The sequence below is a fragment of the Artibeus jamaicensis genome, unplaced genomic scaffold (assembly GCF_021234435.1).
Source record: "Artibeus jamaicensis isolate MK-2021 breed Jamaican fruit bat unplaced genomic scaffold, CSHL_Jam_final contig_889, whole genome shotgun sequence".
Taxonomy (NCBI): Eukaryota; Metazoa; Chordata; class Mammalia; order Chiroptera; family Phyllostomidae; genus Artibeus; species Artibeus jamaicensis.
Genome location: NW_026522005.1, coordinates 3767965 through 3792163, shown reverse-complemented (window position 1 = coordinate 3792163; position 24199 = coordinate 3767965). Strand labels below are relative to the sequence as shown.

The 24199-nt window shown below is 45.6% G+C and overlaps 1 protein-coding gene across 2 annotated transcripts in view; it reads left to right on the top strand.

Annotated features, from left to right (window-relative positions):
* Positions 1–24199, top strand: part of LNX1 (ligand of numb-protein X 1) — a 105877-nt gene that overhangs the window by 70414 nt on the left and 11264 nt on the right. For both annotated transcript variants that reach the window (XM_037152154.2, XM_037152155.2), the window contains 5 exons: positions 2524–2765; positions 3306–3458; positions 7233–7435; positions 9774–10145; positions 22035–22169. In XM_037152154.2, the coding sequence (XP_037008049.2) occupies positions 2524–2765; positions 3306–3458; positions 7233–7435; positions 9774–10145; positions 22035–22169 (1105 nt within the window). The remainder of the gene's footprint in view (positions 1–2523; positions 2766–3305; positions 3459–7232; positions 7436–9773; positions 10146–22034; positions 22170–24199) is intronic.

The window sequence follows — 24199 nt, the reverse complement described above, 5'->3', positions numbered from 1 at the left end:
GGGAAAATTCATTTCCTGCTCTGGCGGGGCACGTGGTTAAGGGCAAGGGCATTGCTGCCTCACGAAAAGAGACTGTTTCCAAGTCCAACTAAAGAGGAACTTCCTTTCCTCGCATTGCTAACTAAATGCTGTTGGCTTGCACAGAAGTGTTCCACTCCTGTATTTATGACCTTGGAGCTGCTTAAATGCATGCTGGCTTTTACTTTTCCCCATCACACAGTGTTTCTTCCAGTTTTTGAGTTTCCCATATCAACCACTTTGCTGTTTTTAAGCAGATTAATTCCAAGCCAGAGTAGCTAATCAGAACAGTAAAACCTCATCAATTCAAGTAGGGAGCTTGAACAGTTTTGGTGAGAGAAAGACTAGCCTTAGAAGCTGAAAGCCTGTTTCATCTTAAATAAGATAAGGGTGTAGGGTTATACAATCAAAGTCCTTTTCTACTAACAGTAAAACCACATTTCATCAAATCTGAGGTGCCATTGATTATACGAAACATTATATTTCATTATACCAACAAGAAAAGAACATTTTAAAATCTGCCACTGGTTAAATTATCTCAAAACAGTTGTGGGTTGGTCACATCAGACGCTCAGGGCTTTACAATCTACTCAGACAAATTGCTGACTTCTCCTGCCCTCTAGTTGTGTTATTTGGCATAAAATAGGCCAATCCTTTTGAATGATCTCAGTAACAAAATGTAACACCACTTTTCATCTTCGTGGGGGGGTATCTTTCTTTCTAAGCAAATACAGCATTTGCTTTTCTCATTGCGAGAAAATGTGGAATTCCTATCCTCCTTCTAATGATGAATATTTGCCTCATTGATACAAAATTCACATGCCACTACTGTTTTTGAGAGTTTTCTGTAGAGACGGTAACTTTTCATTTCAACGCTAATCATAATGTAATCTTTCTATGATCACATAGCTCAATGAGTAGCACCGAGAGTGGATGTAACCCAACAGAAGTGACCAGGTGGACCGCTATGACCAAGTTTGGTGTGGTCAGGCAGGGGCAGCCACACTGTGACCTCAGCTTGCAGCGGCAGCTCTATATGACCCGCCAGTCACCCATGCTTCCTCTTCTCAGAGAAGTTAAAGTGTGTAAAGACGAGCACCTTAGAAAGGATAAATTATGGAAGTAGCTACAATCTACTGAGAACTGAATATCTATCTCACAAGGTACCGAACTCTTGATAAGACTTAAGGTCAACAAGACCTCTCAGCAAGCCAAGGTGTAATGTGCAGATTAGAGAGCAGAACAAGGTTGACAGAGTTACCCTGCATCACACAGCCAGGGAAACTTTAAAGCAAGGGCTCTGCTCTGGACAATAGGCCTTTCTGTCCACCAGCTCTGTGTTTCCCTGGGCCGTATAAATACCGTGTGATACTGAGTGGGGACGTTGCTTGATTCCGTCTGCTTTCATGCATCTTACACATGAAGCATCACTCCAAATAGCCCTTCAAATGGCTTATTTAATATCAAGTGTGTAAAATATCTCAACCATAAGGTTTTGTGTAATTAATTGATAATATGTATATAGTCTAACTAGCATGCCCATTATATGCAGTGGCCACTTCTTAAAGGGGCCCACCCATATCACTTCTGCCCTGGCAGCGACTACGGGAGCTGGCGTGGCCATCTGTGGCTATCTCCTCCCCACATTGCAATGGGATAGTTAAGCCACCACCATTTTCTGACCGAAACTCTACCTAAGAGCTGAAACGACTTGCCCAGAGGCTCATGGAAGGACAAAGAGAGCAGAATAAAGATCTAGACCAACTCAGACTTTGGTCTCCTGGCCCTTGAGCCTGCTGTTTCACGTGGGTGGTAAATGGGTACAGACAATTACAGCATTTTTTCTTTAACACTGTGGATGTTGTTTTACTCTCTCGGTGTTAGAAGACATGACAATGAATGAAATTTTTCAGTGCACGGGAGCCCCCAGCCCCTCATGCCAGCCGGTCTGAGACCAGCCCAGATGTAGAGAAGGAGAACTGGCAAGGCTGCCTCTCGGGAACAGCATTGCTCAGTAAATTCCTGTGTCTTTGTGGGGATGGTGGCTGTTTCCATGGACAGTTAAGTATGGAATCTGAGGGGAGCTGTGGATTTATGTTCAGTGCTTTGGGAACTAAACCCAAAAGACAGGACTGAGAATGTGACTGGGCATGTTCGTGGTCAAAATAAACGCCAACATGAAGGAATTAATTACCAAGTCCAAAGAGTTGAAGGTCACCAGCCTCAAGCCCTAGTCTCGTAGATATGATACAAGACCCACAGATTTGCATTTCAGTATAGAAATTGCTTTAAAACAAGGCAATAAGCATCTTTCAAAATTTTTCTCAAATTATTAATTCATTTGGTTGGCAAGTACATTCTGAGTACACGCAGGTGAAAGGGGAGGTGGGTCTCGGAGTGAGCAAGTCAAGCTCTGAGAAGAGCAGGCAGGTCTATGCAAAGAGGCCGCTGGTTGAATAATGAGCGAAGCTGGAGCCATTTCTCACGGCACTGGTCCTGTTACAGCTGTAAAGGTGCCTCGCACTATGGCCTGACCAAAGACAGGAAGAGGCGCTCTCAGGATGGCCATCCCGACAGCTGTGCAAGCCTCCCAGCAACGACGCTCTTCCCAGAGGTGTCTGCAGCTGCCACCATCGCCTTAATGACCGACGAGCCTGGCCTGGACAACCCCGCCTACGTGTCCACGGCAGAGGATGGTCAGCCAGCAAACAGTCCATCGGACTGTGGCCGGAGCAACCGAACCAGGGGTGAGGCAAATGGCTCGTTGGCCAGGAATGGGCTCCTTTGTCTTGGGATGGCCCTCTGTGGGATATTCACTGTGGAAAGTTCTTCAAATATTTTTTTAAGGAGCAATCATTCTGGTAGTTTTGGTGTTCAATTTTTAAGGAGAAATATTTTTTTAAGGAGAAATCATTCTGGTAATTTGATGTTCAATTCTCCAAAGCAAAATGAAACTACAAGTACTTCTGATCATTAAAAATGGGGAGAGTCTGAGTTGGTGATGGGTTGAAGCCAGACCTAGTGATTCATCATCCCGCAGTGTCAGTACCTGCCCATCGACGCTGCTCAGGAAAGGTGCTGTTGTATTCAGTCCCACCAGGGAAGAAGAAAAGCAGACTTCTAAACAAGTGACCAGTTTCAGTGCGGTAAACTTAGAAAACATACCTAAGCACATCTACCATCCTGCAGAATCACTGTTCGGGTTTTACTGTACGATTCCTCCCAGCCGTGTGTGTAAAAGAGGGTTTCTGTGACTCGTAGTGACTGTCCTTCTCTCTGCCCCTCAGCACGGCCCTTTGAGCGGTCCTCTGTTAGAAGCAGGTCATTTAAAAAGATAAATCGAGCTCTGAGTGTTCTTCGAAGGACAAAGAGTGGAACCGCAGTTGCCAACCAAGCTGACCAGGGCAGAGGAAATTCTGAAAACACCACTTCCCCTGAAGGTGAGTGAGCTCCCCTCAGGCTGGGTGGGGCTGGTCTCCCCCAGCCACTTCAGGCACGATGACAACCCGACCCCCGCTCACTTTCTGTGACAACTCTCTTCCCAGGGATACAAAACATTTCTTACCTTGAGTGGCCTCCTTGTTACATAAGCCACTGCAAGCAGAAATTATTGCTCTCTTGTTACATAGCCTGAGGGGAAAAGTGTTAGAACCCTTACCTTCAGGTTCTAGCTTCATACATTACAAAGAATAATTATAGTTAATAATGAAAAGCAGTTAGAACAGTGCCCGGCCCAGAGTACATGCTATGCAACTACTTGCCCGTATTACCACCATGTATGTCGATATGATACATGATTCTGCGTGTTCCCATGCGTTAACTCATGCAATCCGCACAACAACCCCGTGAAGGAGCTGTTCTACAGATGAGGAAACTGAGGCACAGGAGGTTACTTAGTTTCCCCAGAGTACCTTGCCACATGTAGGAGCCAGGTAACATGGCTCCAGCATCCATGCAGAGTTCTTATTGGATCTTAGATCCTCTGAGCTTTCCCCAGTATAAATGGAGCTGAAGAAATGCTTTCCTCTTTCCTTCTTTTTATTTTATGTTAGAACTTTAGAGCAGGAATTATAGTGGATTTAAAAAGTGAGCTTTTTCTTTGTGCTAGGTAGTGTTCTGAGTCATTTAGACATCGCAACAATACTATGGGATCATGCAGTTTATAGACAGGGAAGCAGACCTGGAGACCTTAGGTTACCACCTCAAAGTCACACTTTGGGTTTTAAATAGGGTCCTCTGGCTCCGGAATCCACACCCTAACCACTGCCTAAGTACCCTTTTCTCCTGGGGGTTTGGAGGTAGAGCCCAAACCACTGGCCATAGCGTGCCTTCAGAGAATTTATTAGCAATCTTCTTATAAGACCCCTTGCTTGCTTATCACCTCCCACCCTATACACACACTGATTATTTCATTATTCTGAACTTATTATCACAGTCCTGTAAATACTGTCTTTTGCCCACTTCCATGCTGTTGTCCAGCCTGCACTCCCACCCTCCTTCATTCTAATGCCTCCTTCCAGCATAGGCATTGCCTCCTCCTTGAAGCCCTCCTTGATTCCCTCAGTCCTCACTCCTTCATGTTCTTAAAGCACCTGGATCTCTACTAGAACAATGGTCACCTTTCATTGTAAATGAACCTGTAGGGGAAAGGGTTCTCCTTCTGAGCCCGTGGATTCTCAAAGCCTAACACAGTATCTGGTGTATAACAGCACTCACTGAATGTTTGTGCAATGAGTAAGTGAAGTGATTAGGACCTCCTTTCTGCCAGTCTTCCTTTCTCATTCAAGGCTCTTTAATTACACTCCATGTAAAGTTTTCCACTGCATGAATGAGATTTATTTGCATGTTTACTGCAGAAACATTTTTCGTAAAAGAGTACTATGTTTAAGGCACAAACCAAGGCTCAGTGATTTTTATATGAAGATGATAAATTCCAGGTCCTGGCTTCAGGAAGTTCATTGAAGACGAGAAAATAGAGTGCCATGGAAACTCGCATGTAGAATTATTGCAGAACCGGAGCTGTGTTTTAGAAAGACGAGGTGGGGGGCGTGTCACGTGTGCAGGGGCCTTCGAGGGGGACAGAACGGACTTCCTCTGATGCTCTGGGAAGCCGTTTCTCTGGGACAGTACAAGGCACTAAGACCCCGGGAGGCTGGTAGTGGTGTCTGGTGAATTTTCGAGGTCGGTCTATCCATGCTTCTCATGTCAGTAAGGGGACTGGCTCTACTACTTATCAGCTGCATGACCGGGTTACTTAACTTTATGCTTCAGTGTTTCGTCCTCTAAAAAAAGAACAGTGATAATCATTATCTACTTCACAGGATCCTTAGGACAAAAAAAATAAACCAAAAACCAAAACAAAAAACCTATGCATGCCAATTGCTTAGCTCAGTGCCCAGCATATAATAAACTTTTAGCAAATAACATTATATCCTTTAGTCCTTGAGCAAAGACAGAATATTGAACAATTTTGTTTTCTAGACTAACACAGTTTGGCAGTTTAAAAATTGCCATAACACTTTAAGGTCACTAGGGTCTCACGGATGTGGCTCTAATTAACATCATTTACAAGTGTGGTTGGGTATGTCCACTCAGATTATCAAATCAAACATCCTTGAGTGGTTCAGGTTGGGAGTATGGTTTTTGTAAGTCTGCTGGGAAGGAGGGGAGGGAGGAAAGAAAATCAGCAGCTTTGATTTTTTTCCAAATCTTTCCTTGCTCAAAATAATTTTTAAAATTTCTATCCCCTGTCACCAAACCTGCTCCAGCAAATGCCTGTGGGGCACGGTCCTGAACGCAGTTGCAGCGGTTGAACACTCACTGCACTCAGTCACCCCAGTGCTGTTAGCACGAGGACCTGGCAGAGTAAGCCGGCTGCCCACAGCCTCACAGCGAAGCCAGTCGCTTACTTTAAATTGGATCCCAGTGAAGGGCAAGGACCTGCATTCATAATGTCTCTGGCTTCCTCTGGCTGCTAAAGTGCTGTGTTTATCATATTGTATAATACTTAGAAATAATTCTAATTCTTTCTGTATTATTCCTAGAGAGTTGAGTGCACATTAGTGAATTCATTGTTCATTAGGGGAAATGGACTAAGGTCATGCATTTTGATAATAATACTCACAAAGAGTGTATTATGCAGAACCAGGCTCGCGGTCTTGATTGTCCCGGATGACATAATTAAGGGAGAATCTTGGGCCGTTGTCAGCAGCTACAGGAGACAGAAGCATCTCTGCCCGCCTCCAAGTGACCCGGGAGGAATGCTTCATCTACCTAAGTGGGTGTAGCTGGGCCGACATTTGATGGCGTCCCCTCTGTACACCTCCAGGTGGAGAGCAGCGCCTGTTGGTGCTGCCGGCTTATAGGTCTGTAGGGCAAGTCCCCCATGGGACTGTCATCTCCTGGTTGTGAACCCCTGGCTCCAGAGAAACCTGAGAGAGGAGACACGAAGGCTGGTCATCTGGAGCCCTGGGTTCTGACCTGGCTCCAGTGGCCACCGAACTTTGTGTCCTCCAGCCAGTTACATCCCTTCCCTTCTCTGAGCCCAAATGTCCTCATTTGTAAGATCATGGTTTCCTTGCTTTCAAGCTGCACAAGGACTGGAGCGGGTCTGTGTGAGCACAGTGGGTGGGAAAGAAGAGTCTTCAGTTCAAAGAGAAAGTTCGAAATGCCAGCCCCGATGACCTCTGAGTCTCCTCCTACCTCTGCATTATGGGTAGTGATTCTGGCAGATCAGGGCCAAGCCTCCTAAAGCCACCAGCCAAGCCTGGGGCTCTTTTCTTGATCTCGAATCATGCTGTTTGATTGACTTCTTTTATTGACATAAGTATCTGATAGAGGACTGGTGAGTTGCTTAGCTCCAAAAGTGGGGACTTTAAGGAAGAAATCTTCGAAATGATCTGAGAGGTCAGAAGAGCGGGTTTGTTCTCTTGTGTTCCTTGATAAGTGAGTGATGATACGGTAGTCCAGGGCAGAGTTTAATTGGGAGGAATCATTTCATGCAGGCCTAGAAGGGGAAATTGGGTTTAGGCCTAGAATGAAAAGCATTCCAGGGAAAGACACGTAGGCTGGCATGGAGGAAGGCACATAGAACTCAGGTATGAGGATCAGTGCACAGTTTAGTCTGGCCGGAACCCAAGTTTGGCAAGAAGAGGAGTGGTTGGAAATGTCCACTGGGTGGGCGGCTAAAGTAATACTGTCTTTGTCCACTTTAGTCTTTCCAAGGTTGTATCACCTGATCCCAGATGGCGAAATTACCAGCATCAAGATTAACCGAGTGGATCCCAATGAAAACCTCTCCATTAGGCTTGTGGGAGGCAGCGAAACCCCGCTGGTCCACATCATCATCCAACACATCTACCATGATGGGGTGATCGCCAGAGATGGCCGGCTACTGCCAGGGGACATCATACTAAAGGTAGAGACCGTGGCTGCAAGGCCATTAAGAAAGGCTTAATAAAAATCACTTGAGATCAATTAACTGGATAAATGGATGGATGGTTGGATGGATGGATGGATGAAAAACTGAATGTGGAGCTGTTACTTACCATAATCACTCTGTTGATATGCTCCTAATATGAGAGTTGTGATGTAATCGAGATGTCTTAGTCCCGTTCTGACTTTCTCATCCTTCCACTCTCCTTTTGCTCTGTACATAAATATTTCTGTATCTATCATTTTGTCTGTCTTCCTCTCCTTCCTTTCTTCTCCTCTCTAGCTTCTTCTTTCTTCCTCCCTTCCCTTTCTCTACCTCCCCACCTTCCTTCTCCTCCTCCTCTCTCTCCTCCTTTCTGCTCCTTCCTCCTACTTGAACAATAACATAAAGTAATGTGAAACTGGACCATATACCTTCTGAAATTGTTTTTATAGCAGATTAGCGAAGCACTTTGTGTTTTATCTAATCACTCACATTCATTCATACACAGCTCTAATGTAAATTTCCTCCCGCTTAATGGCCCTCCATGGAAAAAAAAAAGTTGTCTCTAAGTTACTCTGCCAACCCGCAGACCTTCCAGGGAGAGAGGTGGCGGAACAGAATGCTTTGGGCATTGCCGTCCTCTGAGGCTTGGTTGAGGGGAAGAACATTAGGGAGTTTTCAGAAGAAGAGAAAGGATAAAGGAAGAGTTGCTTATCAGGCAGAAGTCAAGCATGTGCCAAAAATGACAAGAAGCTTCTTCCTTGTCATGTATTTCCTGTCTGATACTCAGATGACAGTTTCATCCTGCCCCTTCTAGGTTGCTGAGGGGCCAGTTTTTGACACATCTTGAGCAGTTTCTTTGGCAAGAAGTTCTTGTTCTTTGGACTAAGAAAAAAATTAAAGCACTTATCGTAGAAATACTGAAATTCCCAGTGGCCTCCGCGGGTGGAGTACAAGGCCGGGCCCATCAACCCCAAGGGACAGTCGGCGGTGTAACTGACGACACTCGATTGGCATCCTCCCAGTTCTAGTGGAAACTGCGCTGCCTGGGAGGGTTGCATAACAAAACAGTTGGATTCTTATGGCTTTCAACTGGCGCTTGCAGGCAAAAGGGCTGCCAGGACCATTTAGCAGATGGCCCTGATCTTCTCTTGGCCCGGACGTGATGGGGGAAACCAGGCACGGGATAAGGTGACCCAGCAGAGCCGGGTCTCTGAGGTCACCCATGCTTGGACAAACGTGGTGAGCCTCGTCCGTGCAGGAGGGGGCTGCCCTCCATCCCCGGGACGCAGCAGAGCACCTGCGATCGTGCGCTGCTAGAAGGCCTTTTAGAATCTCGCTGCAAAGTTGCTCTAACAATTGGCTGCGAGTATGAGAAATGTTACCAAACCATAGGAATTCAAGAAGCTTCTTTCTCTTCTGCGAGGCCTCCCTCCACAAGCACAGAGCTCGGGGATGCTGTGCGATTGTTTTCTTCTTCCGGAACAGTGACTGCCACTAGCGGCCGTCACCCTCTGGCCAGGCCTGCTTGGCCAGGGTAATTAAAACCGGAAAGCCCCATGCGGCATCATTCTGTAGATCGTTAATGAGGCACAAATGAGAGGGCTGAGCTTGAGGACGTTTAAGTAGCATCATAAAGTGATCCAGCCTTTCAATAAAAGAGCCTAGAAACTTCTATTTACATCAGTTTGTTTCAAACTGCAGAGATTTTTTTTCTTTTGTTGAGAACAAGGGCAAAAACCTAGGGAACCTGACTCTCACCCGCCCTCTCTCTGTTTACTGTCTCTCTCTCTCTCTCTCACACGCAACTGCACTGTCACTCATATTCACAAACTTGCCGCTGCACAAGCACATGCACACTCACATGCACACAGAGTAGTGGGGGCCCAGAAGTACTAGTATGTGTGACCCAGAGAGAAAAATTCATTTGGAAACTTGGGGGAAGAAAATGTCATGTCAGTTTAAACTGAACGGCAGTTTACTGTTCCATTTGAGCTCAGTGGAAAATTTTCTATTCTCTTTTGCCTTGTTCTGCTTTTGATTCCCTTTTCTCCCTTTACCCCAACTGAAAGACTAAGTTTGGTGAGAGAAATGAGAGCTGGGGTTGTCTGAGTAAGCGTGCAGAGCTGTGTAAGGACCAGGTGGACCCTGAAAGGGGGGTCCAGGCGGCACGCGCGGCAGGGTGGGAAGTAACACCGGGAGGTGGGGTGTTTGGACACAGGGTAAGGTGATAGCACAGAGCGGCTTTGTGGAATGGCCCTGGTGATTTTCTGTGGCCCTGGGCCTCCTGGGAAGGGTCGTGGCAGGTGGAGCTGACAGCTGGGTCCCTACCCTCCAGGTCAATGGGATGGACATCAGCCACGTACGTCACAACTACGCGCTGCGCCTCCTGCGGCAGCCCTGCCGGGTGCTGTGGCTGACTGTGCTGCGTGAGCAGAAGTTCCGAAGCAGGAACAACGGGCAGGCGCTGGACGCCTGCGGAGCCCGGGATGACAGTTTCCACGTGATTCTCAACAAAAGCAGCCCCGAGGAGCAGCTTGGGATAAAACTGGTGCGCAAGGTGGACGAACCTGGGGTGTTCATTTTCAACGTGTTGGATGGTGGTGTGGCAGACCGACACGGTCAGCTGGAGGAGAACGATCGTGTGTTAGCCATCAACGGACATGACCTTAGATATGGCAGCCCAGAAAGCGCAGCTCATCTGATCCAGGTGGGTCACGGGTCCTTCCTCGACGCTGGTGAGACACCCCCAGCATGAGCAGGAATGCCCCTCCCCCTGACCACCTGCCCTGTAACTGCCAGTGTGACCTACAGTGCCTCCCATTTGAGTGGTCAAGATCCAAGACCAGGTAAGAATGTTAATCAAGCAAATAATGTGTCTTTGGGTCACAGACAGTCCTTCAGTTTTGGCAGCCTCCCAATCTGATACAAGTTAAAATCTTTCACGGTCATCAGGGTTATGTCATCCCTGTACCAAGTATATTGGTTGCAGACCTGTGGGTCAGTCACTCAGGTACGTGCTGCACACATTCAAGTCATCCCACTGTACTAACAGCCCTAAGTAGTTGCGCTGCACACCCTCCAGAGATTCTGTGGCTAGAGACTAGCATAGGATGGGCTAAGGCTAAGCCCCATCTCTATGCTACATCAGAGCCCTGGAAAAGCCCACAGAAACTCAAGTATGAACTTGGGAGGAAGTCCTCTCATAAGAGTGATATATAAATTACTGATCATTCAGGCAAATAGAGTTCCCAGTAGTGAGACATTGGTTCAAACTAATTCACTTTCCAACCAGTGTGATGTCATCGAGCCCCAGCATGCATCTTGTAGATTCTGGCCAAGTAATGACGAGGTTTTCAAATGTTCACCGAGCTGCCAGCTTTATTCTTGGAGGAACAGGCTTGTTCTGGGTTTTTGCACTCTAACCCTTTTGTTCACTTCATTTAGTTAATATATTAAGTTTCCGATGCTTGACTGGCCCTGCGTTAGGTGCAAAGAACAGAGAGATGGCGACTCTCAGGCTGTTCTCCCAAAAGAGCCCACAGTCTCGTAGGGGAGGTGGGCTTTTTCTGAGTGACTGCTTTGTGGTGCGATAGTCCTGCACTGGAGACATTAAGTGCTGTGCTGGTACAGGTGAAGGCGAGAGTTTTGTTTAGATTGGCCTAGGAATTCTGCAGAGTAAGATCTTCAACTGGGCCTTTGAAGAATCAGAAGTTCTGTAGGTGGAGGAGGCAGGGAGTGTCATTCTAAGGAGATACAACACCAAAGAATATTTTCCTAAAAGCCCACAGAGAAATGGTTAGCGCCTGGAGCATGGTGTCTTAAGTACTATTTGCAGTTACCCGGCCAGTCCTATAAGCTTCCACTTAGCGACTGAAGTGGCCTTGGGAATAGTGAGTCAGAATCAGTAGTTGACTGAGTCTGGTTCCAGGTCCTTGGAGGGCAGCAGTCAGGACACAGAGCTTGCTCCCAAGGACTCAATTATCTCAGTTCTACTAAATCTCTCTTCTCTCAGGTTCTAGCCAGGGAGTTCTTCCAGGGGTTGGCAACACTTTTCAATATTATCCCTCTTCTTTAAAGAGAATCAAACAGTGGGTGATACTGTCATTTTAAATGTGGACAGCCCGAGGCAGGGGACAGGAGGACTTCCCCTGCTTGCTCCATCCACCAGAACAAGAAGAACATGTTGTGCCTTTGCCCCTGAACTGTGGCTCTTGGTGACTGTGGCTCTGTGGCTCTTGGTAACTGTGGCTCAGTTCCAAGGTGATTCTCAGCCTGATGGATCTTCCCAACAAGGTGTGTGAGTCATGCAGGTAGAGAACAAAAGCAGTTACAAGGGGCATTTCTCTTCTGGAGTTTATGCCATTTATTTCCAAGTTCATACGCACAGCCCCAAATGCTCCTCTGAACACCACACTTCATACCCAGCTGCCCACTTGCTGTCTCCACATGGATGTCTAAACGGAATCTAAAATGTCTAAAACTGTACCCTTGGCTTCTTTCTACCTTACCCCTTGTCACACCTGCTCTGCCCTCAGTCCTTCCCAGTCTCTAAAAACAGCACCACCATTTACGCAGTTACTTGGGCCAAAAAGAATCTCCCCTCTTTTCAGCATCCCCTCCCATAACGCATTTCTTACCATCTCCGTGGCTTCTATTAGCCCTGCTGCCACCCAGTCTGGTCTGGGCCACCTGGAGCCTGCTAAGCAGTCTCCCTGCTTCCATATTCAGTCCTCTGCTTCTGCTCTTCACGCAGCAGTAGAATGACCACTTCACAAACTCAGTGCCCAAATGTCCCTGTGCTGTGTGCTCAGTGCTCCGGTGCTTCCCAAGACACTTAGATGAAAGATTCCAAAACCTAGCACTGCAGAGCCACACGTCCTCTGGCCTCTAGTTCTGTCTCCACTTCCTAAGCAACCGGGCAAATTCCTCACATCCTCCCCTGGACTTACCAGCTCAGTCACATCGCCTTCGTGCTGTTCCTCAGACGTTTCAAGAGCAGCTTCACTTCAGGGCTGACGTTCTCGCTGCCCCTCTGACTGGTAGACTCTTTCCAACTACCGGTGTGACTCACTCCCACTCTTCACTCGGGTGTCTTCTCAGACATCACCTCCCACAGTCCCACCGATAACAGCATCTGCTACTCCCAGTTCTATATCCTTTAATCGGCTTAATTTTACTTTTCTATCAATGAATTATTACTATTACCTGTCAATTTCATAGAGTACAGAAGAGTACGATATCAAGTAGTCAGAGAGATGTCTGGCAATCATAGTACGTATTTGATAGTGAAGAAATTGAGTAAAGTTATAAAATGTGTAAATGTAGATAAAACATAATTTATACATTCTATCTCACAGAAAATTTTTGTGAAACCTTTTACCAAAGAACAAGCATGAAATCTATTTTTACATACTGTTTTCCCTCAAGGTAGCTTCTCTATTTTTTGTCCACTCGCATGGACATTCCATGGTCATTGGCTGAGAACCTTCTGTGTGCCATGCGGCGGAAGGTGCGACGAGGAACAAGACTGACACAGGTCCCGGCCTCGCAGAGCTGGGAATACATTCCCGTCTCTGATCTCAAAAGCAGTCAGGCCAGCCTTTGGCAGACGGCCCCTGCCTGTGTGTGCTAATCCTGGGGCAGACAGAACATAGGTGATGTTTATGAAAACATCCGCCCGCGAAAAAGGAAGCATCCTTGTTGTCTTTCTTCATGAAGAAACTGCATTCTAAGCATCATTTTTTTTTCTCTTTAAAAATTAGACTTGTAGGCGTTATTTTTGTGTGTGTGTTGCACTTGTTAACGCCCCCTGCAGGTCAGTGAGTGCAACTTGCATCCATTCTAGAGATCGCCTGCCAACTATACGTAGCAAGAGGTGAACAAAAACTCCCTTACTCGAGTCATTGGGAAAGATTTGGCATTCTTTGTGATTCCATATGGCATGCTACTTTTGTAGATTAGTCACAGAAGAGCAAAACACATTTTTTTCCCCTGGAGAAAGTTGATTTATGAAATCTTGCCCAATAGTGGGACTTCCTAAAAGCTTCTTCTGCTTACTAAACAAAGCCAACATGCTTTATAAGCAGGGGAGGAGAAATTTCTTAAAAATTGGGCAAAGCTAGTTGGAAAAGAAATAGGAAAAAATAGAGTGCTGGGAAAACCCAGTTAAGCAATCTCAAGGATGGGTTTTATTTACGTGATACTCGTAACACACACCAGGCTGGGGGCATTAAACTAAACGTGCATCAAAGGGTAAGACTGCAGTTGCCAACCAGTCCCTGGCTACACTGCCCCGGGCCTACCCCGTGAATCATACCGGCCTTAGAAAGAAACTCCCAGCCCACATGTCCTTTGGTCGTGTTTTCTCCCGCAGTACCACACACTCTGCCTCCCTCGACATTATTTCAGGGAAAAGTTATTACAGAGAAGCCACAGCTGTTTTAAACCTGACCAGCTCTACATGTGTGGAGTCCCAACCTCAGCTTACTCAGCAGCAGCCTGGGTGCCAGACCCCAGGATTAGACAGGAGCTCCAACTACAGGGCACTTCTTATTTAGAACTTAGGACAACTTTATTTTTTTCTCCATGGCAATTTAAGCTCTTTGAGCACCATGGCTAGGAGCAGTGTATGGAAGAGACAGCTTTGTGGAACAGTCTGGTGTCCCACCTAAAATGGGAGAACAAAGAAATATGGACCAGAGGTTTCAGACCCTAGAGACAGACAAACAACTGCACATCTAAAACCTTGGTGACTCAGTGTATATTGATCTAAGAATCAGTGGGGAATGATCGCTTTTGAGAGTTATACCTACTTCAAGATGCTCTCATCCATTTGTAATGCTGGGTCAGTGAGTTCATATTTATTCAGGAGTTCGAATATATACATTTAATAAATGGAGAAAGTAATTATGGATTTCATATTTGAATACCCTCCTTGTGCCTTTTTCCCCCCAAGCAACTTCTAGGTTTCATGCAGAAGCAAAAAAAATCCAAAGCTGGTTGTAGAGGTGGCAGTAAGATAGGTTTTCATTAATACTGACAAATGTGTGATTTTTTTCCCTTTTGCATGAATGAATATTTAAATGAAAAGTAATTTCTTCACAGAACAACTGACAACCAGGCTCTCCAAATTTTTAAACTGAATGTGATTGGCACTTAGTCAGAAAGCAAATAATGGACGACTCATGTCACCCACTTTTGTTCTAAATGTGTGACTCCGGCTCATGAGTTCCAATGCATAACTTGGGAAAAAGGCAACAATTTTGTTCCCCGGAGCCAGAAAGAATTGCTAGGGCAATGAGACATGACTAACCTGGTGCTTTTTATAGATCTGCGCAGCTAAGTATAGGAGGAGATCAAATCCCTATTGAAACACAGTCTTTTAACATGGTTTTAGTAAGTTAAGTGCTCATAGAATAACACAGAGATTTGAAAACATTCTTCTGAACCAAGTTCTTACAGTGCAGATGCAAGTTTTGTGCATTCATGATAAAGCGGTGCAGCTAAGAATTTTACGGGTGGATATTATCACAGGTACACGTTGCAAATGTTAGAGAGTCATGGAACTTCACTGCCTTTCTCTAGCCCGAGTGTCACCCACATGCGTGATTTTCTTACCATGAAGAGAACTGATCATGAGAGTAACTTCTAGATACCATGAAAAAGAAGTTGTTTGAGGCAGACTGAAGAGTTGGGTTGTTCTGCTGACTCAGTGATCAGCAGACTCAGGGACTCAAGAACTAAATTCTAATTTTGACCTTGTCACTGACATCTGTATGACCCTGTAGATGGCATACCACCATCATCAATTTCTTAGTCCCTAAAAGATACGTGTTTTGCAAATGTAAGGATGAAGATGGAGCTAGAATACAGTGGGGAAAATTGCTATGTCAAATCTCCTGCTCTTCCCCGGACAAGGCCTAAGATTTCTATTCATCTCTTTTCCTTGGGGCCTCCTTAATTTCCTTTTTGCTTGGCCAGGCTACTTGCTCTTAGCTCACTAGACTAGCTGCTGCCTCTCCAGCAGAAGATACTCACAAAGTCTTTTTAAAATGTGCCAGGCGCTGTGCTAGGTGTGAACATTTCAATGGCGAACACACTGACACACGCGTTTGCTTTCACGGAGCTCGTTTTATAGGGGATATCAGCTATGGCTCACCGTTAGCTCATTCTCCACTTATGTTTCTGGCGCCCCCAGGGTTTTGCTCGGTGACAGGTACCTTTGATTTTCCGAAGTTCTCTTGCTCACCGGAAGGAGGGTTAGGGCGAGGACTTTGTTTCTCCAGCTCATTGTGTAGTTCGGTGCCACGTCAGCGGGAATAGCTGACATCTGTGGTATTTTCAGCCAGTGACCCTATTCTGATGCCTCCTGTGATCTGCATTGCCATGGGGGTCTGTGTGCCGCCTGTGACCTCAGAGCTGGGCCACACTGCTGCCGTGTGGCCTGCACTGGGGCGCTGGGGACCTCACTGTCACCTTTCACTTGATCGGCAATGATGAAGACAGACTCACTGAAGGTCTTGGCTTCAAGAAACACAGAGACCATCCACTGTGTGTGTGTGTGAAATGGCAAAATGAGAACTCCATCAGTGAGGTCCTGGGCATGGCTGGTCCACCAGCAAAAAAGCCCCTAATCTGCGCCGGCCAGACTAGAACACGTTTCCTGGGTCCACTTCTGTTGTGTGGGCACACACGCGCACAGACACAAGGTTTTTAGAGTGAGTCAGTCCAGAGTACACCACGTTTTTGAGGTGACTTGAAATTATGTTAAGTGTTGAAGAAATAGGAATATTTGACCTGGAAAGAAGAGCTAAGGGAGGGCAATGAGAGCTACCTTCAAATAGGGTTGTCACAGGGAAACTGGCTTGGGGTTTCCCTAGAGGACATGGCTGGAACCAATGGGCAAGCAAGAAAATGGCAAATTTCAGCTCCACCCGAGGACAGACTTTCTAATTAGTGCTCTCTGAAAATGGCCCAGACTGCCTTGGAACACAGGCCCTGGAGCGTGAGCTGGGGACAGCATGGTGAGGACTTGCAGGGGCACTGACGCGCGGGCTTCAGAGATGATGCTGGATTAGACGATGCCTGACATCTCTTCCATGTCTGTGATTTTCTAACTTCACGGAACCGATCCTCCACAGTTCCCAGGGCCTTGTGAGCACAGGATGGGCGTGCAGAGAAGGGTACTTGAGTGGTTGCTGGAAGGGACACGAATGAGGGGGCAAGCCCAGACAGCGTGGGAAAACCATTCTTACATGTATATATTGAAAATCAGCTAAAGCTCACTTGGGGAGCCTTGGAAAAGAAGTCAGAGGGGTATGCAGATGCAGAATGAGTTTGTTTCTTTAAAGAAATAATCATTAAAACCTCTGATATTAGTGGATGAAATGCTAAGTAGAGACAAACTCTGTAAACAGCTTATAGTATTATAAACCCGACTATACCGCTCACTACAACGAGAGAGCCACCCAGCCCAGCACGGGTCTCCTGTGGGCCTATCCAGTGTTGTAAAGGGAGCTGTGTGTGGTTCCCCTGCTCTGAGCAGCATAAGCTCCAGGCCCAAGATTCAGTTTAGAGTTTTCCTCTTCCAGGTGTTTCTATAGAGAAAACCCTAGGGCACAGGGGGTGGATGATGGAGAGATGAATGTGGAGACTCTTAACTTGAAACTTTATAAAGTTAACGCAAAAAACCCGCAGTGAGTGAACCCACATACACTGCGTACAGTTTGCCCAACATTTATTTAGGCATATACATATATGTATTTAAAAGCAGCAAATGCTATAAACTATCTGGTTTAACTCCAATCTCCCTTTACAAGGCAGGGGAGAAATTTACACTTTGAAGTCCAGGTACTCTGTCCACACTTGCTCTGCCTTTGTCCACGGCTGACCCCCTCAGCCGCCCCTGACCCGTGCCCTACCAGGACGGTGGAAAGAACCCCCTGTTCAATAATTGGCTCTGCAGGACTCCTGTCCTGGTTTCTCGTGCAGGGGCATCTTTGAGTCCCATCGTTCGCCATTTCCGGGCTGAACATGATGGGAAGATGCTCCCAGACTCCTCTTTCCAACTCTTATAGATGGAATTTTATTATTTTACAACAGTCTAAGTATAAATGAGGCTCCCAGACTATGTATGGCTCCCTCCTATGGCCTCTGCTTACTCCCATTAACTAAATACTATTAGTTTTTTAGTCAGATCTCCAACACTTCAAGAAAAACAGTTGTTAAATAGAATGATTAAAAAAACAAGTTTTTTCCATGAGAAATGCTTCTCAGTTTTAACCCTCCAGGTTTTGCTGAATATTAGGATTTTCCTTTTTTGTTTTCCCTACATAGAAGTACTCAGTTCTGCCTCTGGGAACTGTGTGTTACCCATATCATATCTCTTTCATGGTGCCTGCTTCTGGCTGTCCCTGAAGTAGGACAAGCTCCACGCGGGCAGGAGCCATGTCCCCAAGGCTGTTAGTGAAGCGCCTGGCCCAAAGCAGGCATACATGTGCTATGGGAACAATGGCTGCCGACAAGCTAAGATCCACAGGACGCGGATGCCATTAGAATCCCTTCCCTTTAACCCACGGAAAGGCGAGAGGGAGCCGTGGCCAATGTTGCTCAGTTGGTTGGAGTATCATCCTGTAAACCAAGGTGGTGGGTTTGACTCCAGGTCACAGCAGATGTCTAGGTTGCAGGTTCAGTCCCTGGTCGGGATGTGTACAAAAGTCAACAGGTCAGTGTTTCTCTCTCACACTGATGTTTCTCTTTCCGTCTCTCCTCATCCCTTCCCTTCTCTCTGAAACCAATGAGCATGTCCTTGGGTGAGGATAAAAGAAAAAAAAAAAAAGGAGAGGGAGTTTAATTCTTGGGCTCTTGGAAGAGAAAGGAGTATATGGCAGAGCGATTTGGCCATGCGGCTTGTAACCATTATGTCCAGAGTTTGCCTAGAGCGAAACAGGATGTTGAAGGGAGAGAGGAGAGAAAACTTGGAGTGAAAAGGATCTGGCTCTGCTGCGCCCCCAGCCCCCGTGTTGAGCGGTCCCTCCATCCGCGCCGCAGCTCCCGCCCGGGAGCCGCAGGGGAAGAGCTGCCCCACCTCCGACCTGCAGCACGTGTGGCGTCCGAACATTTATTTTGGGGACCTGCCAAAATGTCCATTTAGTTTTTAACATAAAAAATTTTTTTCACTTTCACCAGTAACGTTGGATATTTTGAGTACACCGGCTACCTCTGGCACGGTGAAATGTTGATTATTCTCAATTCATGTCTCGATTTCATTGTTATCAACTTTGTCTGTCTGACTGAGGAGCACAGTCCAGGGAGAAATCTCCAGCACCAAACTCCACAAACCACCTTGACATGTTTGATCAGTCACAACACCTTCTCCACACACTGCACAAATCTTTTTTGCATTTCAGTTGAGTTTTTACTTTTCTTGGAATAATAAAGCATAATACGCCAACAATGTCGTATATTTTCTTCCATCTTCAGTGTTAAAATGGTTACACAAAAATTCAGTTTTGATTAGCTTTTTTTTTAATGCACGCTGATATGACAGCTGCCACAATACAATCTTACAAAATTGGTCTTGAATGAAGTTCAGGAAAACTAAGTGCCACTCGAGCCACCCTAGGGAAAAGACCAAGTGAACTTTCTGGCCAACCCCATACGGGACGGTCTGCCGCGCCCACCTTCCTGGTGCCTCCCCTCCTTCATTCCCTCCCTCTGCCCTCACCCGTCTGCTCACACTCACTCCACATTCACACCAGATTCACCTCCGTGGAAAGAAAAGATTGATACTAAGTGCATCTTCTCTACACTGAATCCAGCTGTTCCTGAAAGTTGGGGCCAGGGCAAACACATTAGCCTGAGTTCCACCTTCGACTTCAAACGCCGGGAAAGAAAATGCATCAGATAGAGTCTCCCTGAGAGCAATTTATAAAGTGGCTGGTGAGAGCCACGAACCCAGCCTTGCAGGGAATTTATTTCCATGTAAATTGATACTGGGGTTGTTTATTGGCACGCTCTTCCTGCCAACAACTTAGTGCCGAAGTCAGCATTGGAAAACCCAGTGAGAAGTTTGCGCTGGACACTGTGAATTAAATAGTTCTTGCAGGCTGTTCCTGACACTTCAGATTTTGCTTGGCAAGTTGCTTTGACATGTAAGTCTCATATTTTCTCATTTCATGAGGAGATGGCCGGGTCATGTTCCTGTTCCGGAGTGAATGGGATCCATCGTGCTGGCCTAGAGACAGACCTGCTGCCCAGATCTTTCTAAACCTTGGAGTTTCCCTGTAGATAAACGAGTCTGGGCTCAGCCATTGAAGTTTTGACTTGACCGTTTGCCACTTCTTATCTCTTAATCATTTTTGCTTTAGAACATTTCCAGAGATAACCTCATTAAGATATGTGAGGCTTACAGCATAAGGGGACAGTGATTACAAAATATTCTTCTAAAAATTGAGTTTTGTTGGCTAATACCATAGTTCTTCATGTTAGCTTGCTTCATGGTTCTTTCCTGAGCTTACTTTTGCTCTGTTATGACACAGGCTTTCTATATGAAGAGAAACAGCAGGGGATTTGAGTTAGACAAAGGAACAGAGAAAGGGCAAGTGCCCGATGACTGGCTTTACATGAAGGAACATGAACGAAGGACTTGTTCTTTTTTAATTTTTTTAATTTATTCATTTTCAGAGAAAGGGAGGGAGAGAAACATCAATGTGTGGTTGCCCCTCAGAGGCCCCAAACTGGGGATCTAGCCTGCAACCCAGGCATGTGCCCTAACTGGGAATCAAACAGGAGACCCTTTGGTTTGCAGGCTGGCACTCAACTGAGCCACATCAGCCAGGGCTTGAAATTTCCTTTTGAGTCCTGGTTTGGTAGAATTTTCTAAATTAAAAAAAGGCAAAAGATTTATATGAGCTGAAGAGAAACCACAGCATTGGATTTTCTAAATTTATGTGGAATGAATCAACTAGCCAACTGTCTACCATGGTGTTTACAATAGACATGCTTATGGTGCTTCAGCAGTTTTTTATCAAGTTCATCTAGCCCTGACTGGTGTGGCTCAGTTGGTTGGAGGAGCATCATCCTGTAAACCAAAAGGTCACAGGTTCAGTTCCTGGTCTGAGCACATGCCTGGGTTGCCAGTTTAGTCCCCACTTGGAATGCATGCATGCACATGAGGCAATCGATTGATGTTTCTCTTGCACATCAATATTTCTCTTCCCCCCTCTCTCTCTCCCCTCACCTTCTAAAATCAATAAGCATGTCTTAAGGACAGGATAAAAGAAAGTTCATCTAATGTGCAACCACCTAATTGATGACCCCTAGGTTTTAAGTTTGGCCTGAAGGGGGCACGTTTATTAATATAAGGATGCAAAGTTGTGAAGGTTTGGGCTGATCGGTGCTGGCCAGGAGTGGGGATCTGATTTCACTGGCAGGTTCTTATCGCTTTAGGTCTTAAAAACAATGTCCTAGTTCTTGAGAGTGGGGGCAAGTTATGTGGTGTAGGAAGACGCAGAGACACGAGGAGCAAAACACTCATGGGCGAGAGCACGGACTTTCCATGGCCTCCTTTCATGACCTGACCTTTTCGTGGTCTGGTGACCATTCCTGTGGCCAAAGACAGGCAGGCTAAAGTCCAGCTCTGCTGTGGTTGCGAGTGGTCAGGGGATGGGATGAAGAGAGGAACCCCTAGAACTTACTCTTTTCTCTACCTTCCTTGTTGGCAAATCTACTGTTTTGGAGGGGCCTCTTCTAATTAAATCTAACCACGCCACAGCCACTGTTAACTCTTACTGGAGTGATAAGTGAGCTCAAGTTGCTACTTCAGGGGGCTGTCAGGGAGCCCTGCTTATGTAGGTTTCCCAGGTCCAAGGTCTAGTCTAACTGCCCTGCAGAGCTGAGGCTGCAATAATCAGCAGTTCTGGAACGATGATGACCTATGCTCTCTGACACACACCAAACTCAGCTAGGGCAGAAAGCCAATTTGTAACTGATGGTGTGGAGTGGATCTTACTAATAAGCAATGTATTTGCTATGTGGAATGCTCTGTCCAAGTATCAATGTACATAGCAGAGGGGACTAGAAGTCAGAATTCATGGCAGTCACATAAAAAATAAGGGATCCAGGCAAAGGCCTTTAATCAGGCTGTGTTAGAACCCACGAAGTCACTGCTGCAGTCCTGAAGTGCCATCTTCTCCAACAGCCCATCATTTGAAACCGCCAGATGCAGAATTTCTCTCCCTGCAGTAGCCATTTGCTGCTACCAACTCTGCTTCTTTTTCTTTAGTTTACCCTTGGCCGTAGGCCCTGAGTCTGAGATTTCACGAGGCTGCTACTTTATATTGTGTACCACATTTTATCTGAAAAGTTTTCTCAGCGTTTCAGGCTGTGTACAGTAGAGCCATTTATTAAATAAAGATAAAGGAAATGCCTCTTGTGTTTTTACCAAATTACAAAGTGGGCACCGCTATGAAAAATACTAGAAGCCACTTTTTTCCCATAAAATGGGTAAACCCCAATTCACGCGTCGGTAAGCCCTTGGTGCTGGGTGCTTTGGATGGGAGCCCAGAGTGGCTAACGCGTGTGTCTTACCACCCAGGCCAGTGACCGGCGCATTCACCTGGTCGTGTCCCGCCAGGCTCGTCAGCAGAGCCCTGACATCTTTCAGGAAGCTGGCTGGAGCAGCAACGGCAGCCAGTCCCCAGGGCCGGAGGACAGGAGCGACACTCCCAAGGTGAGGCCCGACCAGGGTTTGCCCTCTGCTCCTGTGGGGAACTATTTCCTGGGAAGGCTGCACACTCTAACCTTTCTAAGTGTCGTCCGTGGGCTTTACCACTCACACACTATGTGGCTCGTCTTGTAAAACAAGAGCCCGGATGCCACCTTCAGGACCTGGTGGCGCAACACGTGTTCCCTATCTGAGCAGGAGAAAGGACGGTGGGGAGGTTGGAAACCGGATCTCGCAGACCTCGTACGGGGACCTCTTTCCAGTCTAAGCCAAATAACTGTTGCTTTTTTTCAAGTCCTTTTCTTTAAGGACTGTGTTTCATTTCACTTTAAATTGAAACAAGAGGTTTACCTGGCTTCTGGATTTTGAAGTTCCCAGTCTGCCCGAAAATGAACAATTCCCCCACTATTTTTAGTATGTTTGTTTTTGCAGAAGGACCCAGAAAAATAATATAAACACTGAAGTTCATGTAATATTAGGGAGTGTTGGGAATTGGGGCAAACCAAAAAAGCACATGTCCTATCTTATGGAATTCAAATCTAGGAACGATTTTTAAAAACTGTGAATGAAAGCAGAATATATCTGTAGGCAGAATGCATCCTTCAGGTAAGCAAATTGAAATGAGATCACTCAGCCCAATTTCTACTTCTGTCTGTGGCCAATATTAGAGGCAACGCCATAACCTCTCTATTTGGGCGAGTGTCTAAGCAACAAATCTTGCGTAGACTAAACTGAGTCTCGCAGCCTTGGCTTGGCATCCTATTGTGATGGCAATGAGTTGCCAGCCATCGTTTCTTCTGGGATCTGGTTTCATTAAATCACTTGTTATTTAAAAAATAAAAAAATCTTATGGATAGCCCATTCTTCTTGCATCAAATTAGGGAATGAATGCCTACATACCACCTGAGGCTGTGTGTCAGTCTGAAACAACTCAACAAGTTTGAATTTTTGAATGATGTATATAGAAGCAACCCTCAGATTTTGATTTTGGGACTTCTCTGCTTTGTGGGCTGTTAATTGCACAGCCTACAAGGCTGCAGCCCCTCCCCATTTCACCAGCCATCTGGCCGACCAGCCCTGCCCCATAAATCTATAAATTCCAGGTTTATTTACAAAAAGTAAGCAATCTCAGTAGACCAAGTACCCCCTGCTAAACCATTTTAATGGATAAGAACTCCAGGGTGTCTTTTCACTAGTAAATACTATTAGTTTGTTTAAATTAAGTGAATGCTATTTACTAATAGAGAACTAGTTTATTCTCTGAAAGTTTCAATCTAGCTAACTAATTACAGGTGAATTAACTAGACTATATTCTAGCTCATTAAATCACTAGAATGAAGCTTCCACCAGCACTGTGGTTGTATAATTCCTCCCATCTAATCATAATGAATCGTGGAGTCAGGATGAGCTGATCAAATTTTTTCTGAGGTCCCAATTTTCCTCCTTACATCTATATTTCACTGATCAGATTTTTTAAAATGTTGAGTCTTGGTTTGACTGCTCTGGCCTACTTAAGTAGAAAAAAACAATATTCCTTCCTTTTCCTGAAGGTGTACCTGGCCAATCAATCTGTACATTATTCAAGCAATATTTATTCACAACAAAGTAATTAAAGCCTCATGAACTCCTATTAACTGAAGCAGCAGGAGAGAAGCCAGTGTAACTTCTGGAATACTTAGTAATACATGTAACTTTGCTCCTCTCAAATGAAATTTGTAACACACTTTTTTTTTAGAACAAAGTATTCTTGGGTAAAAGTCTGATCTTCCAGTTGGTAACATTTCTTGCCATTTAGCCACAGGTTTACTGTACATGGGCATTCTTAATCTATTTCATAGATTACCTTATTACAAATCCGACAAGATACTGTGAGAAACCCAAAGAACAATAAAAGATGTTCAAAGCTACTGCAAAGAAAGACAATTAAATTATTGGAATCTTTGTTTTCACCTTGGAAAATATTGTAAATATTGATAAAACCCAGTACTGGAAGAATTCTGAGAAATCAGCATTTTCCAGAACATATTAGTAAGATT